The sequence below is a fragment of the Myotis davidii genome, unplaced genomic scaffold (genome assembly GCF_000327345.1).
Source record: "Myotis davidii unplaced genomic scaffold, ASM32734v1 scaffold962, whole genome shotgun sequence".
In the NCBI taxonomy this organism is placed as follows: Eukaryota; Metazoa; Chordata; class Mammalia; order Chiroptera; family Vespertilionidae; genus Myotis; species Myotis davidii.
The window spans coordinates 551,232-571,354 of record NW_006295559.1 but is presented as its reverse complement, the minus strand read 5'-3'; the positions used below and the strand labels follow the sequence as shown (position 1 = coordinate 571,354).

Here is a 20,123-nt window from a genome sequence, read left to right as displayed (position 1 = left end):
TTCTATCTCTCTATCCCTCTCCTTTCCTCTCTGTAAAAAAATCAATAAAATATCTTTAAAAAAATAAAAAATACCACTGTATACTGATCTAAAATGTCTTCTAACATAGGAGGAAGCTTGCATTTGTGAGTTCTGAACCAATCCTTTCTAGTTTACTGGATTTTCAATTACTAAAATGACTGCACTAAATATCACCTTAGTTGCCTTAAAGAATTAAAGCACTTTTCCAAAGCAGAAATTCCTAGGAGTTAATATACATCCTGCAAGACTTTAATCTCTTCTAATGTAGTTAATCTTTTATCTTTAATTGATAATTTTGTATACTCATTTAGAAAAAAATAATATTTAATGCCCCAAATAAAAAAAACAGACTTTTCTTTTTCTTTTGTATTAAAGACCTGAGTCTTGTTCTTCCAGAGAATTCTTTCACTGTCTAGAGAGTATTACAAAACCAACATACATAGAAAAACTAAGGTGAAATGGCTTCACATGCAACTCCTAAATTATCTGCTATAAATTTTACACAGAGAGATCAAAGATGTTACTTTCCAATACACATGAAGCTTTCCTGTCTGGCAAAATAATAAAAATAACAGCATAGTTTTCATTAACAAAATGTAGACTCGCAAAAAGCTTTGGCCCTTAACCGTATCTTCTCTTAGCAGCTTCCATGCAGGCGGAAAGCACAATAAAGACATAAAGAGCATAAATGTGGGCAGACACACAGTTAACAAGTCCAAGGGCTGATATGACAAGGCAACCATTTACAGCAGCACCTTTGGGTATCAGAGGCTTTTGCAAAATAAGAGGGCTACCCTGAATAATCCCACAGATACGGTGATATCAATTAGCAACCAGGGGCTAGTGTTAATAAGGACTATGGGAGGATTAAGCATTTTGCTGCCTAAGAGGAGACAGAAAGGCAAAAGCCTTGGTAGGAATCCAAACTCAGTTCAAATCCTAGCTGTGCTGCCTACGAATTTGTTGACCTCAGTCAAGTGATTTAATTCAGAACCAGGTCTCTTTATCTGCAAATTAAGAAGGTCTTCTTCCCAGAGTCAGGTACTCCCATAACCTTCATAAACCTCTAGCACAGAATTTCTAAACCACTTGGTTATAATAGCCTTTTGTTCTCTGTCTCCTCCACTAAAGTGAGTCACTGGAGGGCAGGAGCCACATCTAAAACCAAGCAAACGCTGAGTACTCATTAAAGTAACATTTCATCCAAGGAGTTAATCTAGGGATTACACACCCTTGACATTAAGCTTAGCACATGCCGGTTAATAATATCTGTGCCTCTTTCTTCCTCCCATATAAGAGGGTCATTCCAATTGCTCTAGATTTACATGGCACCACGTCTGCTATTTTCTCCTGAGAAATCATTTCCTACCCTGTATTATGGTTGGGGTTTATTTCTTGTCTTCCCAATCTTGCAGATGATAGAACTTGTGTTCTGCCTCTTAGTTTTCATCCCTGCAGCCTCTGATGTATTGCAAAAGTACATATAGATAAATGAGTGAGTATGAATAAATGGATACAAGAATAAATAAATAACCTCAAGTTCATGATTCAGACTTAAATCGCTGACCATTGCAAAAGGATGGAAAATATATTCTTTTCCACACGTTCTTTTACTTCCTGGGCAGCATGAAAGAAATGCATTTTTTTTTTCTGGTTTCATTTAACTCTACCAGAGAACTCCTGGGGAAACAGAAAACTGGGGGGAGGGGGGGGGAGAGAATAAAATAAGGTCTAAATGGGCATCATTACTGCTACACATTCTGCATCTTGACCTTCACCTTGGAGTTTGGCCAGGCACCAACTGTGGGTCTGAGGGTGATTGATTTGAGCAGTCACTTAAGTGTAAAGTGTTGTCAAGGCTGCCCTCAAACTGAGTCATAACAAAAGCAAGCTAGAGCCCTGGATGTGCAGGGTCCGAGTGCCACAGGCTCTGCCCCATGGAGTTAAATATGCTCGCTGCCCTCAAATTTAACCTGATACCAATGTCACAAGTTGAAGTTAGTACATAGTCAATCTGACTCAATAGAGCTTTTTTAAAATGTTCTTAACTCTCATTAGAAACTGAAGTAGCACAGTAATTTAATGATGACTCTGAATGCAATTATGATAATTAAAATAGCAACTTAATTTTATGCTGTCTCTGAAAAATGCTCAACCCAAGGGTTGCATATTCAAAGTCTGAGTTACACTGGTTAATGCCTTTGATTTGTACTATAAATTGGTAAATGCAATAAAGTTCAATTAGTCAAATTTATGGACTATATGCCCTCAAACCATTACTACATATTTCAGACTGTGTTAGTTTTTGCTGTTAAAAGAATTCTTAGGATGGTCTTCCAGAAAATAAAAGTAATATATTGCCCTGGCCAGTTTTCTCAGTGGTTAGAGCATCGGCCCTCAAACTGAAGGGTCTCGGGTTCCATTCCCAGTCAAGGGCTGGTATCTTGGTTGCAGGTTTGATCCCCAGCCCTGGTCAGGGGCATGTGGGAGGCAACCAATCAATGTGTTTTTCTCACATTGGTGTTTCTCTCTCTCTCTCTCTTTCTCTCTCTCTCTCTTTGGTGTCTCTCTCTCTCTCTCTCTCTCTTTCTCCTTCCCCCTTCCCTTCCACTGTCTCTAACAAAAACAAACAAATAAAATCAATGGAAAAATATCTTGGAGGGAGTATTTAAAAAAGTAATATATTATTATTTATTGATTGTTTTCATGTGAAACTTTGAAATGCTGGGATAAAGATATATAGGACAGAGGTGTATGATCCATCAAGGAAGTGAAACTTTGGCGAGGTTGACAAGTAGGGAGATATACCATTTCAAAGGTGCTGGGACACAGAGCTTATACAGAAGCCTGGAAGTAGAAATCAGCCAGGCAAAGAGGGTGAATGTATTTGTATATGTTTATGTACAGCCATGCATGCATGCACTAGCACACAACATGTGCCCCATCTGTGCATAAGCACATGTGCATGGAATGGGGTGAGGTATAAAGGAGGACTCTGCCAGGCAAAAGAACGTTTTTGCCTTGATTTCAACGCTCAAGTGATTTGTTGGGCGGTGGTTAAGGAGAGATGTGAAAACCTGCCAGAAATGGCAGGGGTGGGCTAGATCACAAAAAACGTTCTGATGCCAGGTTAAGAGTTTGGAATTCAGAGAGCATAAATGCAGTTGCAATTCTTAATTTAAATATCTGATTCAGTTTGGGTTTACTAAGACTTCAGTACAAGCTTTCTGTCTCCTAACTACGAGAAATGTGCTGTGAACATGTTTTCTTTCAAACTCCGTGTCTATTACTAGTACATATCAAACCCTTCCCTTTGGAGACAAAGTTCTCTAACTGTCCCATGATTTTACAGATGCTCACTTCACATTCCGTCATATTTTATTATTGTCCACATTTTTTGTTACAGTTAAGATTCTACCTTTAAGAATTATTTTGCAGTCGAACATTTTTATCATTAATGTCTACTCAATTCCTAAGAACAGCACAAAAATAGAGGGAATAAACATCCCTTCAGAAGTTAAAAAACATACATACAAAGGCACAGATAGACACAGATGTTTCCATAAGTGTGACATCTGTAGACAAAACCATCGGGAATTTAATTTCATTTTTAAAATTCATCCAGGTGTCTAGTATTTCACAGATGCTTATTAGATGGCTAGCTCATCATTTATTTTATAGATTTGATGTGTATGGGAAAGAAAGACAGTCACATACACAGTGTGTACACATATACGTGCGTGCCTGCACACATGTATACACAAGTAAGGGACCGGTTGCTTTGGACAATAAGATAAAATTATCACTAGCTGGTCAATTTAATTTTAATTCCCCTCTTACCATGCAGGTCATACACCAGCACCTAAGCAAAACTGCATGACAGCTTCTTTAAGCACTTTAGGTCCTACTGCCTCCTTCATCCATTACACTGAAGAAGATACCATGTTCTTGTCCACATGAAAATTCACTGTGACATTCTTCCGTGATTCAAGGAGGGATTCATATGTAATGTATCTAGTTCAAAATTCTTATCCGCCTAATGGAACCCGCAAAATACCATGCATCTTGATTTCCTCATGCACGGAAAGAACATGGCAGGATTTTTTGTTATCCCACGTCACCCCTAATATGCAATTTGTCATCGCTGATTCACATGCAACGAGCCTGGGACCACACTATTCAGCTGAGCATTGGGTGTCCGCCTCCCTCCCCCTGCTTCTGATTGTCCCTTCTCTTTTTCCGTCTCTCTAGGTATCTGCTACCACACGCCCTGCTAGCACTTATCACACATCTTGAGAAGGGGACACTTGATCAAGTCTCTTTCTTTGACCCATCTGAAGCATGACATGAGCCAATGCTAAGAAAAGAAAAAAGCACTTTCATTTCCAATCAATGGTCTCACATGGGTGCATGGACTCCTGTGCCGAGATGCTTGCAATGGGGCCCTTTCTCATCATAGTGATTGTCCCTGCGAGTCTTTGTTTGGGACAATGGGTCAGAAAAGAAAGACCCCAGGAACTAGCACAATTTCCCTGATGCCAAAGAGGCATTTATACTCAGTTGCACCAGATCTATAAGTGCTCATAGAAATGTGTCCCTTTTCAAATGATTTTATATTGCCTCATAGAGTATAACAGAGCTCTGGATTCATAAGACACAAAAGCCTTTTTTTTTCTTCTTCTTAAAGAAAATGTGCAATACTAATTAGAAAGGCCTGTGATAGTGGGACACTTTTAGGACAGGTACTAAAAACAGAATCTTGTATGGAAATATGTGTATAGAATATTTATATATAATATACACCATACTAAACATATATGCATTACGATACCAAAGATACATGGCTTTCTGATGTCAAGCCCCGGATGTACTTTGTTATACTTTTCATTATACATTTGGGATATTTGAAGCCTATGTCAAGAAAAGCAAACGTTTCCCATCTTCCCTTTGAGAACAGAAACAAAGCAAATTCTTACTTGTCTCCCACTGAAAACTGTCTGCTTTCTAAATGACATTGGCATTGGCCTTTCCTTACAAACTATTCATCTACCACCTTTAGTTCCAGATCACCATTCTAATGATTTACCTCCTAGCTAAATGGAAAGGGAAAAAATGGCCTGTGTCTAGTTTTGCCTGGCACTGGGCCTGATGTAAATAAGATAATACTCAGGAAAGGAAAGAACTCAGACTCTGTGACCTCATTATTGACTGAGTTTCCCAAAGAGGCTTTGTTTCCTGTTGTACTTGTTTGCAGGCGCTGGCCATCATTTTATATCCGTTATCTTCTTTATTATTAGAAAAGTCTCTTTATCGTTCTAAGTCCCTGAACAAATAATGTGTATTCTAATAAACATGTAGAGCCAATATTAATCCACAGCAAATAAAGCCTCCTTTGCATTCATAGACTTTCTCAACGATAGATTCAAAAGTATTTCACTCTTGGCACCTTTGAGAGGTGAGTGCAACATCCCTGGATTATAATTCTATATTTTAAAAAGGGAGAGGAAATAGATACGAAAAGACTGAATTATAAATGAAAAGTGAAAATTCAAATAGTAACATGGTACCTTTAATGAATATATTGGCAATTCACTGAGACTTGATGGAGAATTGTGTAATAGAGTCCAGGAGAAATGTTCTCAGATCTTGACAATTAGGCTAATTAACTCCCAATTGCTAGTTACTAAGGGGCATTAGAAATGTCAAGCATTCTTTATCTGTGCAACTAGAGAATCTCAAAGAAAAAAACAAACGTTAGCGTTAGACTTCATGACCTTTATGAAAACTTGTACCTCTAAAATTTGATGAGAAATATCTCAGAATTCCTTAGATTAATGAGAACCATTTTTCTCTCATGGAAACATCCACTCACAAAAAAATCTAAAGCTTTGCTATGCTTTAATTCAAGAACAAACTCATTGCTTCAAGTTTTAAAACTATCCTTTATCTTTTCAATAAAAAGTGCTCTGTAAAGAAAAAAAATAAATGAAAGGATTATTTAAGTATGTATTCTTAACAAACATGTCATCTAGCAATAAAATGAGATAAAGACATCTACACTAATAAAAGAAAAACATGCAAATTGACCGTACCTTTGCTACACCTTAAGCCACGCCCACTGGCCAAACAGAGCAACTATATGCAAATTAACCCAACCAAGATGGCGGCTGGCAGCCACAGAGCTGGAGCAAGCAGGAGGCTTGGTTGCCCCAATGATGGAGGAAGCCAAGCTCTTGCTTGCCGTGTTGGGCTCTGAGCTCCATTCAAAGCAACAAAGTTTCAATTATAGAAGGTAAATAAGCCCCAGATATCTGCTTTCAGCCAGCCATGGCCACGGAGCTGGAGCGAGGATGCTTCCCTCCTGCCTGCCCTGGCAGGCTCTGAGCTCCTCTCAAGGCTACAAAGTTACAATTATAGAAGGTAAATAAATCCCAGAATTAAAAAAAAGAAAAAAAAGGAGAGGCTGGGAGCTTCTGTTGCCCAGGGGGGGTTGGCCAGCCTGAAAACGGCTCTCAGCCCCTCACCTAGACTGGCCAGGCACCCCAGCGGGGACCCCTAACAGCAGAAAGACTGGGAATGACTAGTCACTATGACCACCAGGGGGCAGACGCTCAATGCAGGAGCTGCCCTCTGGTGGTTAGTGCGCTCCCATATGGGGGAGCTCTACTCAGCCACAAGCCAGGCTGATGGCTGCCAGTACAGGGGTGTTGGTGGGAGCCTCTCCTGCCTCCTCAGGAGCACTAAGGATGGCCGACTGCAGCTTAGGTCTGCTCCCTGCTGGTAAGTGGACATCCCCCGAGGGCTGCCAGGCTGCCAGAGGGATGTCTGACTGCCACCTTGGGCCTGATCCCCCAGGGAGCGGGCCTAAGACAGCAGGTGGACATCCTCCGAGGGGTCCCAGACTGCAACAGGTCATAGGCCGGGCTGAGGGACACCCCCAAGTGCACAAATTTTTGTGCACCAGACCTCTAGTAAAGTTCATATTTTAAGAAGAATATGGTATGGTAGCTATAAAAGTATGGATTCTTATGGGAATTCACAGACAGAAGGAAAAAGAGTAACATGTATACATTTAAGAAATTTAAAAGAACAGTATAAGAAACAAAGATTAAAGAAGAGCGTCTGCAGTGAAAATACTGCTGGTGAACAATGAAAGAAACGTTTGGAAAGGTAGGTCGTGGGTTTCTAAGTGCTGTGACTTATGTACTGTCTAGTATAAACAGACAGCAGGATGAATAAGATTGTCAAGGGGCAAGAATTGAGGCTAGGGCAATTGTATGGGCAGCACACCCACCTGTAATACCAGGAAATGGGTAATAACTGTACATAAAAGAAGGAAAAAGGTTTTTTGGGGAGACTATGAGGGGAGTGGATTCCAACAACTGAATCAACGTGCAAACTGAGATAGTGAGAAGAGCCAAAGACAACGAGCAGGACCAAAAATGAAACTAGGAAAACAGGATGAACAGAAAGTTGGGGATGATGGTCAAGATGAGTTTACCCTTTTTTTCATTTTTAATCTGTATAACAGAAGTGCTGACAAGCCATCCCAGTGAGTGGCCAATGACTCATGGAAAGTTAGGTCAGAATTGAGGGAAAGAACAAAGTTAGAAATGTGGAACGCTCAGACATCTAGGCACAAGTGACAGTTGAAGTCATGGGGGACTATTGTATTTTATTGTTCACTCACACAGCGCCCCCTCCTTGGAGGAGATATTCTTCCTTGCCCATTATAATTAGGCTTGCCCATGAGACTTGGCAGTGGAAGTGAGAGATATGTTATAAATTCACTTCCATTAAAAAGGTTTAAAAGCCTATTGATTCATGACTCTCTTTTCCGTCTTTCATAGAAATAGTAATATTAAGCTATTGACTGCTTCATTAGCCTGGGCCTGGAATTAAATAAACATGGAAGGAAAACCACAGCTGATGTGTGGTGTGAGTGAGAAAGAATTAGTTGTTGCAATAATCCCTGGGATTTCGAAGTTGTTTATTACTGCAGTACAATCTAGCCTAACTAACTGATAGGCACTGGGAATTAATAAGGTTTCCCAAAAAGAAAAAGTAAAGAAAGATCAGAGGCCCTAGTGGGTTTGGCTCAGTGGATAGAGTGTGGGCCTGCGGACTGAAGGATCCCTGGTTCGATTCCAGTCAAGGGCAAATGCCCGGGTTTGGGGCTCGATCCCCAGTAGTGGGTGTGCAGGAGGCAGCCAATTAATGATTTTCTCTCATCACTGATGTTTCTATCTCTCTCTCTATTTCCCTTCCTCTCTGAAATCAATTATATATATCTCAGTATCAGAGGATGACTTAGCATAGGACTAAACCCAAAACCTCTGAATTTGTCAATTCATAGAAAAAAAAGAAGAATAAACAAACACCAACTGAGTTATATTTGCCAAGTTACTTTGAGCATAATTTCTTAATTTTTTTCATTACTTTTTTTGTATAAAACTCTTGTATTAAAAAAGAAAACCCACACAACTAGCTAGATCAGACAAAGTAATTCCAGTCAATGTTGAAAATGGAAATATTTACTCTATGAAATATTCTTTAATAAATAGCAATCATCCTCATGTACTAAAGTTTTTGAGTGTCCAAATTATTTTTAAGAATATTACTTTAGCCGAGACCGGTTTGGCTCAGTGGATGGAGCGTCGGCCTGCGGACTGAAAGGTCCCAGGTTCGATTCCAGTCAAGGGCATGTACCTTGGTTGCGGGCACATCCCCAGTGGGGAGTGTGCAGGAGGCAGCTGGTCGATGTTCTCTCTCATCGATGTTTCTAACTCTCTATCTCTCTTCTTTCCTCTCTGCGAAAACTCAATAAAATATATATTTTTAAAAAAGAATATTACTTTAGCCGTGTAAATATTTCTTGTGAATTCACCAATCTAATAATCCTCATTAGACCACAAGGACTAAACTTAGGTTTTAATGTTAGGGAGAATCTTTCTTGCCTAGAGATAGGGGAGCTAGGCTTTCTGTGAGCAGTCCGTGGTTGATCACTGAGCATTCTCTATTACTCACCACTCCAGCACGCAGACTGACATTAAGTAATAAAAGAGAATTCCAAGATCATAAAATTAGTGAATAAAAGCTTATCCAATGTGTCAGTTAGACATATTTGTTAGCCCAAGGCAGCAATTAAAACCCCTAATATATGATTTAGGAATTTAAGAGGAATTGTTTTCACAGCTCTCTTTTTATTAAATAGAATTGGGATGAAAATTTGTTTTTTATGAGTGTTCTATTTCTTGAATGTTTGAGAAACCCAGGAAAAACTCCAAGTCAGTTTTATAATTCAAGTCAACATCACTTCTTGCCCTTTTCACTACTGTTGCCCAGCTTTCTCTTAAGGTTCTTATCTACCAAAGCATTGTCTATTTAGCCTTTGTAAAAGCAAATAGTTTTTTGTATATTTGGATTGTTTTTATTAAGAGTAATTTGGTAAAATGTGATTTAATGCACATCTATATATTTTGTGTATGGATAAGTCCCAAAATTCCAAAACAACCTTGTGCATTAATCAAAATGGTTAGCATTTTTTATTAAAAAAATACATGAACTTTAATTCTAGAGTCTTATCTCTCTCTGTGTCTGCCTCCGAGTATTTAACTGTTCTGGGAAAATGCCTCAGCGACCCATCTTATTTTCAGGGTTATGTTCCTTCCTCATTAGTATGAGGAAACAGACAGCAGTAAAAAGACAAGTAATCATGTTGTTTTTTTAAAAACTCGACTTGGTTAGCATAGGTGGCTCTGGTTTATATTGCAATACAAATGAGATGACAATTTATAACATGACTGGAGCTTCCTTAGGCTACTTCTTATAGACAGTTTTGTGGAAATCCCCATTTTATAAAATTTGGCTTAAAATACCAGGTTCATGTACCAGAGACCTTAGTCTTTCAACCTATGGGACTGTTTGTTGTTTTGTTGTGTGTGTGTGTGTGTGTGTGTGTGTGTGTGTGTTTGGGGGTGGGGGAAGGTTGAGTACAGATTCCTATAGATTAGGAGAGCAATGTCCTTCTTGATTCTCATAATTTTCTTCCTTTGGCTTTAACATATTTTTACCAACTTGATAGATTTGATTATCCCTTCTGCCTTTCTGGAATTTTCTCTAGCTCTAGTTTGAAAGGGTGTTTCACCATTTCAATGCCATTCCAACCAGTGGGCAAGTTCCGGCATCTTCACTGGGAATTGGTTTATTGTATGTAGGTTGACATCCACAGGCCAATCCAAAAATTGTTCCCATTCCACTTCTAAAAGGACAGAGCCTTGGTGACTGCCACTGTTTATATTTTGGTCTTTAAATTGAGAAATGGAAGAATGAGTTCCAAACAGAGACAACCCATGTGGGAGCCTTTCTTAACCCAAGATAGCAGCTCTACCCACCATGTACATATATATTGTTAAAAGATGTGCCTTCTCAATGTAAAGAGACTTTTGCACTTTAAAGAGGAGTCAATGGATTAAGACTAAAGCTATCATATGACCCAACAATCCCACTCCTAGGCATACAACCGAAAACCTCAAAATCATTTATACGCAAAAATATATGCATCCAAATGTTCATTTCAGCATTATTCACGGTGGCCAAGACATGGAAACAGCCTAAGTGCCCTGCGATAGAGGAATGGATAGAGAAGAAGTGGTACATATACACAATGGAGTACTACTCAGCCATAAGAAAGGATGAAATAGCGTCATTTACAACAACATGAATGGACCTTGAGAACATTCTGCTAAGTGAAATAAGTCAGATGGAAAAAGTTAAGAACCATACCATTTCATTCACATGTGGGATATAAAACTGAAATTTATGAACACAAAGCAGTGTGGTAGCTGGCGGAGGTTAAGGGAGAAGGGAGTCCTAATATGAGGTGACAGGAGAAGACGACTTTGGGTGGTGGAAACAGTGTTATGTACAGATTTTGTAACTTGGAAATCCATACATAAACGTATGTGTTCATGTTGACCAATGTCACTCCAATAAAATTAAATTTAAAAAGAAAGAGGAGTCAAGGAAACCCAAATAGCCATTATTGATTGAAGTGTATAAGAATAGAAACATTTGGAGGCAAGCAAAAACTTTTCATCAAACTCTACAACAAACTCATCTCTTTAAATCAAACCCACCCCTTTGTTCTCTCTACTTACTACCTTTTTGCAAATGAAATGCGTTCATTTCTTTATGGAAATTATGGCTTTAGGGATGCCAATCTGTGCTCTAATATCTGGGAACAAGAATTACACTCACCTGCTTCATTACTGCTCATTCCCTGATAGCTCCCCAAAAGAAGGGAATATGTTTTAAATTAATAGAGAAAAGATTAATGCTTTCCCTGCAAGCTGTACATCTAAATTAATAAAGCGACATAATCCAGCTCTTACTCTGGATATCAAAGAAGTGAAGATGACAAGTACTTCTTTTTTACCTGTAGCATGTTGTGACACAAAATTAAATGAATCAGAGAATCGAGGGGGTGAGAGAAAATTCAACATCCAATAGACATTTTACTCAGCACCTACACCTCGTGACAGTATACAAAGATGACAGAGGCACTCAGCTTCAGAAAGTACACAGGGTTCTCAGGGAGGACAGCATGATGCATCTACCAATAACACCTGGGTAAGGAACAACGATGTTGTCATGGGAACTTGGAGAGAACATCATCATCCCTTAGAGATTCACATAGGAACAGGCATCTCCCCAGATCCTATGCGTCTAATGGATGCAACCAGGTGTCATAAAGTCACTATGATCTGTTCTATTTGCTCACTGTAGCATTTTATATTTTTATCCGTCATGGCCAGGAACGTTTCCTCTAGCTAAGACTATCTATGATGATATGGATGCTTCCTGCACATTGCCATTTGAAGGAACTGGAAACCATGTACCAGCTCTTCTGTTTTAGACAGCAGTGTATTAAATGTACATCCGTACATCACACAGGACTTTCATGTAGGATTTGAGGGGTCAGCTTAGGGAAACCCCACTGACTTCCCCTGCTGCAAATAAACTAGCTGTTTGCAGGAGCTATCCCAAGGGGCCATTCAGGGGCCATTATTTCACGGTGAAGACTCTGTTAAAAAGAGTAATTGGTATCAATAACACTTACCTGTGTATGCAGAGGAGAGGTTACCCAGCCGTAAAAAGCCCAGAATTACTTAAAACACTGAACTGCTTGGGATTTATGAGAATAAGGCCTGTTGGCAATAATGCCCTTATTGGGGCCTTCTCAATTCATTTGGCATACCTTGTTGTGTACGCACCGTTCAATCAAACCTGCCATGCGGTCTCAGGCTAGAGTGCTGCACACTAGATGCAAACAGTGCACGTCAGAAAGGTCCACTTCTCAACAAGGGCTATTGGGGACATGGCTTCGAATGCCTTTGTGACTTGTGTGTTGCTTTAAAACAGTCACAGGACTGTTTCAAGTGCAAACTCTGCAGTATAACTTGTGATTATTTTAGTGTCTGAAGGGTATTAAAAAAATGAGGGGAAACAATTACCATCACATAGAAAGATGGATCATGCATGAATCAACGTGGCAGGAACATAGGTCAATAGACACAGGGTTAGACAAGGGAAGAAGCCCCAAAGAACAATGATGGCGACAGCAGCAGCAACAACAAGAACAACAACAACAAAGATCGTTGCTTAACCTGTTTTGTCAGAGCTGGTGTTGATGGTATTGGTAGTGATGGAGGTGAAGGTAGTCTTTGCGCTGTCCTTGGCAGTGACAGATTTCTGCTTATTTTTCATGGCTTCCAGTGCTTTGAGCTTCTTGGCATGTTTCGTGCCTTTGTAGTGGGCCGCAGCCTGGCTCTACAAAGGAGAACAAAATGAACCATGCAATCAGGCTCATTTCTAAACTAGCATTCTCTGTATTACTGCAAATACAGACTCCCTTTCAATAATCGGTACCATTCAAGCTAATTTTGGCCATGGCCAAACAGTAGGGTTGTGTTTAGAATGATGCTAGAAAGCAATGGGAATCGAGCTCTGAAACCTCTGGTTGGAGGGAGGAATATATCTCTTCTCTTAAGAGGCATGTAGCTGAACACTAACCGCATCAACAACATTTTCTTTGGGGAGTGGGGAAAAAATAAGAATTTACACCTGTGCTGCCTTTGTTCTGCCACAGAAGATGCTGGGCTCCCAAGTAACAAGAGCCCTAGAAAGAAATAGCTCTCACCTTCTTGGCTTGGAAAATGTGTTCCTCTTTCTACAATGTGTCTTATTAATACAGTCCCCAACAGGTGTCTAGAAGAAAAGGTTCACATATAACAAGGAAGTGGGCACCCAGGAAGCTGAGATCGAAGCTTGCGAGTTCAAAAGCAAATGCATTGCCTAAGTCCCAGTGGAGTACACAGGAGCTGGGTGATTTTCAGACTCTTTCTTTCGGCTTGCTTCCCATAGAGGGTGGCCTTAGAAATCCATGGTAGAGGCATTCTTTCAACATGTGAGTCTTTCAGGCCCCGGTCCATTGTCAGGAGGCTACAGTGTGTTTTGACTATGTAATGGGGCCAATGCAATTCTTTTGTCTGTGCCTATATATATATATTTTTCCCCCCAAGTTTATATTTTATTAAAACTATCTTTTTATGGTACTGGAGAGACACATTCACTGAGATCGAAAATCATCTTAAAGATATCTATATTTATTAATGTTTATTTATGGGGGGTGGATGCCTTGGTGGCTTGGGTAGACTGGGAATGAGCAGGGAAATTCTTAGATCTGAAGGATTCCCAGCTCAAAAACCTTTCAAAATGTCACCTCGCAAAGAAGCTATCTCAGCGGAGACCTCTGCCTGTTAGACTGCCCATTACTTCCAAAGGCTTATTTAAACCCAAGCTGGGTTGGCTCAGTGGATAGAGCATTGGCCTGAGGACTGAAGGGCCCCAGTCAGATTCCGGTCAAGGGCACACGCCCGGGTTGCAGGCTTGGTTCCCAGTAAGGGACGTGCAGGAGGCAGCTGATCAATGATTCTCTCTCATCATTGATGTTTCTATCTCTCTCTCCCTCTCCCTACCTCTCTGAAATCAATAGAATATATATTAAATAAATAAATAAACTCAAGGTTCCATTTTGCAAGAAAAATAATAATCACACTGTCCTCTTCATCATAGCAACTGTGGTAGGTAGGGTGTTGCAGTATATATTTCTATAAATGATAAATAATTAATCTACACCTTCATTTGCATCATTCTGACAAGTATCCTCAAAGGACTAGGTACCCTTATTGAAAGAACACTGGACAAGGAAATCATATATTAGAAACAGTTTGAACAGAAAGGACACTCATGCATCAGTTACAAGTTTTCCAACAACACATAACATCAAAAGACATAGTGTGAGTCAAAATATGAAGTTAACACTGGCTATAGTTAATTGACGAACCAGAAATAGATTGGACGGGTTTGATTCCACACGGAGAATGCAACTTTGATGAACAGAAAGGTGTGTCCCTTTTTATTTCCTGCCTAGTTCTTCTTATTAATAAATCAAGTCCTTTAAAAATATCTTTTGAGGACAATATGCTATAGTCAATTAAATCCACAATATAGTGGGTCATCTTCTCAAGGCAACTGGCTACATACTTTTCCTTAAAGCAAAGTTCCTCTCTTCTCTCTGTCAGCATTCCTACCCCTGTTATATTAGTAAATGTTTTATATATAATACCTATTAAAGACAGTGTTTAAATAACATTAATATCTATACGTACATCTCTAAAATATGCATTTTCAGTGGTATTTACAAACAAATAACACTTTGTTTTAGAATACCATAGGACCAGGAGAGTGTCACTATTTTGGAAAATAAGAAACACTCGAAAAGAACCCAACAAGAAAAAGAATACTTATACCCCCAAATACTCTCCATACAGATACAACTAAGCCAATGATTCCCACCAGTGAAATGGCTCAGGGAGTTGTGGGAGAAGGAGATAATAAAATGACTAATAGTTGGTGTGTCCAATTGAGACACCGGATATATTAAAAACAAAATAAAACCAAAAAATAAAAAATGCATATTCATTTGTTAATTGAATAACAGCCCCAAAGCACCCTGATAATAATCATATTAATTTAAAATTATCTGATTAAAAGAAAGACAACTAAGCCTCCCTCAAATCTGAAAAAAAACACACACCAATGATATGAAGATTCAAAGTGGTATGGAGAACCCATGATGTGTAGGTTTTGCGGGAATGAAGGTGTACAGAATGCAGATAGCATTAGAGGAGATCAATGTAATTGTGATGGTGCAGATGTGTGTCTTGAGGTGGAAATGGACAGTTGGAAACCGAATGCAGACAGATAACCCTTCTGGATATTATAAAATTTCTTTGTCATCCACCTTATTTAATGTTTGTAGAATTTATTAGACTACTTTTAGGTCATAATAGTATTACTCTTTCTATGTATAGTAACCCCATAATTCTTGATGCAACTGAATATGGGTGTGTTGTATAAAAGTGTATTCCTTGTATTAAAAAATAAACCACAAAAAAACTAAAACACAAAACAAAAACCAACTCAGCCAGCTCTCCTTACTCTTACTCCCCTTTCTGCCACTTTGCTGGACTGGATAGATAATGCAGCCATATCTAATCTTTCTGTGCCTGTAACCTAAGTAAGAATCCTGCTGGGGGATTTTTTTAAAGCAACAGTTGGCCAGAGATGCCTCTGTGGGCCTCGTCCGGGCAGAGAGACGCTGGATGTAACGGAGCACACCACATTCCCTCCGAAGTTGTTTCCTGTTATTTATTAGCCAGTTTCTGAGTCAAGTCTTTCCCAGAAACCTGGGAACCGTCAGCCACAAGCAAACAATTATTTCTCCTCAGGAATGATTCCAAGGTTCAAGAAGTGTACTCCTTCATTATGGCACATTTCAGGATTTTGTATTTTAAAACTAGAAACAGAATCAGATGATCGGAGTACACACAGAAGTGAGCAGAACAATCAAAATTGGGCTTTGACAACTTACTTTTAAATGACAAGTGGAATACTGGGGAACCGTGTAATAAAAATCACTATTACTGGCTTTGAACTAGCACATGACACCAGCAAATCTAACAAGTGGCAAGTGCTGACATTAAAGAGATGCACACACATTCCTGAAGAAAAGAATAATGCCACTTTAAATGTCACCACCACACCCTAGCCGTCAGTAGCCAGCCAGACTGTTCAGTCATCAAAGTTTATCTTCAGAATTTCAAAATGTCTTCCAGTTTAAAAACAGTGGAAGTTCCAAAGTAGATAAAAATAACTGTCGAGTGGCTAACATTTGGGAGAAGTTTCATCCTTCTGAAACCACACACACACACACACATTTATTTTACTTATCTAAGTAAGAGGATTCTTTTTAAATCACTATTACTGTGAAACTCACAGGATATTTAATATTCATGTATTATTTTATTCCTTTAGCACCAATACCTGGTACACTGTTTGTTACTCACCATCTCTTTTATATGAAGGTGTCTTAATATGTTTTTTTTATACTAGGAAGTGTATTGTGAGTATATGTATCTGGTTACCATAACCAATTAATTTTCATGAACACATCATTCCAAAAGGAAAACGTGATCTTTGTTAGTTGATATCATGAAATTTTACCACATATCAAATTTATTAAAATATGAGAAAAAATGAACAGTAGTTATTAAAGAAGTTGCCATGTTCTTTGAGGAGGGCAGAGATAACACATGAGTGAGGGATTCTTTTTTTTTTAATTATCTGATTTTGAATGTTTTAGCTGAGATTATTGTTTGGAGATCAAGACAACGATGAAATGATAAAACATGATATAGTATCCTAAACTCTAAAACACTTATTTTAGATTTATATTTGAAGAACTATTAAAAAAAACATTTAAAATTTTCATTAAGCAGTACATCATTTTTTAGCCGGCATACACTCACTCAGGTCTAATGTTGAGGCAGTGGGCACAGGCTTCGCCATATGGATTAAGACAGGTATGCATTCCATTTGGTCAGTGGCTAGTGAAATATTTTGAATATCACATTTGCATATACCAATAGAAGATCTCCAAGTCCTGATTCCATCTTAATCCCCTTTTTCTCCACTCTCAGCTTAATTGAACATTCCTATAAAGCATTAGTTCTCAAAGTGTGGTCTCCAGACCGGTAGCAGCAACAGAAGCTGGGAGCTTGTTAGAGATACAAATTCTCGACCTCCATCCCAGTCCTACTGAATCAGAAACGATGGAGATGGGGCTCAGCGATCCATGTTTTACAAGCACTTCTGGTGATTCTGATGCAAACTAAAGTTTCAGAGCCACTCATCTTAATATTAGTGGATTTTCTACAAAGATGACCCCTTCTTCTATAAGTACCCAAAGTCTAGGTTTTTTTTAAGATTAATGCATAATTACTTGAACACGGAACAGTTGCATGTGTCTAAATGTCAGCAACATGCATTACCCAGAAAAATTATCAAGTTTACTTCCTTAAGAACAAGTCATAAAAAGAAGTAAAAAATAAAATAACTCAGATACATATGTAATTGGAAAATTTCTACCCGAGACAAATTAAAGCAAAATGGTAAGTCAACCTTGAAAACCTCCATACAATTCTAAAATCCCATGTAAGTGCTTTCCAAGTCCTTGTGACTTTCTCTTTGGAGCTTTTTTTTTGTTTTTTGTTTTTTGTTTTTTTTTACTTTTTCTCCCCAAGCTAATTATTATTGCAGCATGACCCTTGGACCCCATTTTTTTTTTACCTCTCTACTGAATGCTCTGCCATTATCCTTTCTGTGGGACTGGGGGAACCCCCAACCCTATGAGAATACAAGCAAAGCTAAGCCCTGTATCACAATTCTTATAGCATCACTATAACAAGCATCTAAGTCACTATTTTTATTTGCATTAAACCAATGTAGTGTTGGTCATATCCTGGTTCTTTCATTATGTACTTAGGGCTTTTTTATTGAGGAAAACTTCTCACCAGCAGGCAAATAAAAACCACTCCGGTAAGCCAAGAAGAGTGCCTTTTCTGTTACTCCACTTAAATGATTTGAAGGAGAAATGTAGAGATAAGAGCTCATTGTTTTACATTTTCCTTACCGCTGTGACTACATGTACCTTTCAAATTCTCTTACACAATAGGGGAAGTGATGTAATATAGGTATTTTTATTCCTTAATTAAATGTCCCATGCAGAGTATTTATTAACTTATTTTAATTTTTGATTGTGTAGTTAATGCAGCAGTGGATGACTACATTATGAATAAAAATGAAAATTCACTGGCATTGGGACCCAATGTAAAAAACATGATTCAATTATGAGTGTTCTCTCTGAGCTCAAGTGATGGATGCCTTGTTTTAAATGTAATGTGTCCCTGTCTTCTGCACTCTTCAATAGAGAAATGGACAGTAACAGTCGTAGGAATGGGAAAAAAAATAGAATAAAGAAGATAATAGCGCCAAGAGTAAAATGCTTTCTATACACTACCACTACTCACTGAAACAAAAAAAACAACAACACCTAAACAAACAAAAGAGAGGCATGTCATCATTTTTCAGATATATTAGGTAACTCTAACTTTTATTTTATAAGCAAAGAAAATATCCTGTTACTAAGTGCTTATGTGGTTGGAAAAAAAGAATCTAGATTGACTCAACTTTTCAAAGCTCTTTACCTCATCTACAAACATTCACGATTTTTTTTAAAAATATATTTTATTGATTTTTTACAGAGAGGAAGGGAGAGAGATAGAGAGTCAGAAACATCGATGAGAGAGAAACATCGATCAGCTGCCTCCTGCACACTCCCCACTGGGGATGTGCCCGCAATCCATGTACGTGCCCTTGACCGGAATTGAACCCGGGACCTTTCAGTCCGCAGGCCGACGCTCCATCCACTGAGCCAAACCGGTTTCGGCAACATTCACGATTTTTAAACCTTAAGCATTTAATGTTTTCCAGTATCTAATGTGAATGATAAAGTAGGGAGTTCTCATTTTAGTGAAAGAAGCTCATTTGAGAGGTTTTGCCTGGTTCCTGTTGTGAAACCATCTTTTTCTGTAAATTTGGAATCAAAACAGCTACCTCACTGACTTCTAATGTTGGGTCCCTCACTGGAGGACACAGGCTGGTAGTGGGGCTCTTGAAGCCAGTGTGCATGGTCTAGTTGAGCAAAAAGGGATATTTGGACCGGGCTAAGGAGGCTCAATACTTTGGGGTGCTTTTTGTAAGCCTGGGACCTCACGTGAGTTTTAACTCTGGTGATATAATCACAATAATGACTTGTATGAAACTGAGATGTATTAGAAACAACAACATATTGTCTAACTACTTAATCAGTATTCAATATCCATCCCTTCACAATGCCCATAACTGAATACTTTTCTCTCTGCGTGATTGTCATGTACCATTTAAAAGTTTGGAAGTAATTAGAAATGTTGAATTTAATTATGTCCGAGGGTCAAACTGGCATAGGTGTTGGTATCAGCAGCAGAGAAAAATGTCTTATTTTCTGGCATGAAGTGCATCCTTCCTCTATGTAATCCCCGCCTTCCTCCTCCAGGCAATCACCTACCTCAAGTCCCCACCTCTGTCACAGTCACAATGTCATTCTCTAGCAAGGAAATCTGCTTGTAGTGCAGATAAAGGATGGATGTATATCCCTTTTATTCTCTTAAGAAAAATACCCTGAGAAGAAATCATTTTTTAGCTTTTGTATGACAAATTCTCTCTGCATAACACCTTATCTTGTTGACAGATGTCTATTAGCATATGTCACCTACTCCATGTAGTGTGGGGTATATAGTGTTGGGTACCACTGATGCCACTGCCATAACAAGGGTTAAATGTTTGTTAGTTCTAAAAAGAGAGTGACTCTATCAATAGACAGGGAAAGACCTAATGCTCCTTGTCATTGCGTCTCTAAGTCCTAATCTAGATCTCTAAACAAGTGCCTAGGAAATGCACTTGAATTAGCTTCACATTTTTACTTCAATATGGAAATATGCATATGGTGTCTCAAAGGATTTTACATGTGAACAGGGTTCAACTTAATTCCCTGCCATTCTCTGGCACTTTGCCTTATCTGTTGAACACACTTCAAAATC

General features: G+C 38.8%; 1 protein-coding gene across 5 annotated transcripts in view; it reads right to left on the bottom strand.

Moving 5' to 3' along the window:
• ZNF385D (zinc finger protein 385D) overlaps positions 1-20,123 on the bottom strand; it is a 575,248-nt gene that overhangs the window by 65,922 nt on the left and 489,203 nt on the right. For all 5 annotated transcript variants that reach the window (XM_015568073.1, XM_006770163.2, XM_015568075.1 and 2 more), the window contains one exon: positions 12,690-12,852. In XM_015568073.1, coding sequence (XP_015423559.1) covers positions 12,690-12,852 — 163 coding nt within the window. The remainder of the gene's footprint in view (positions 1-12,689; positions 12,853-20,123) is intronic.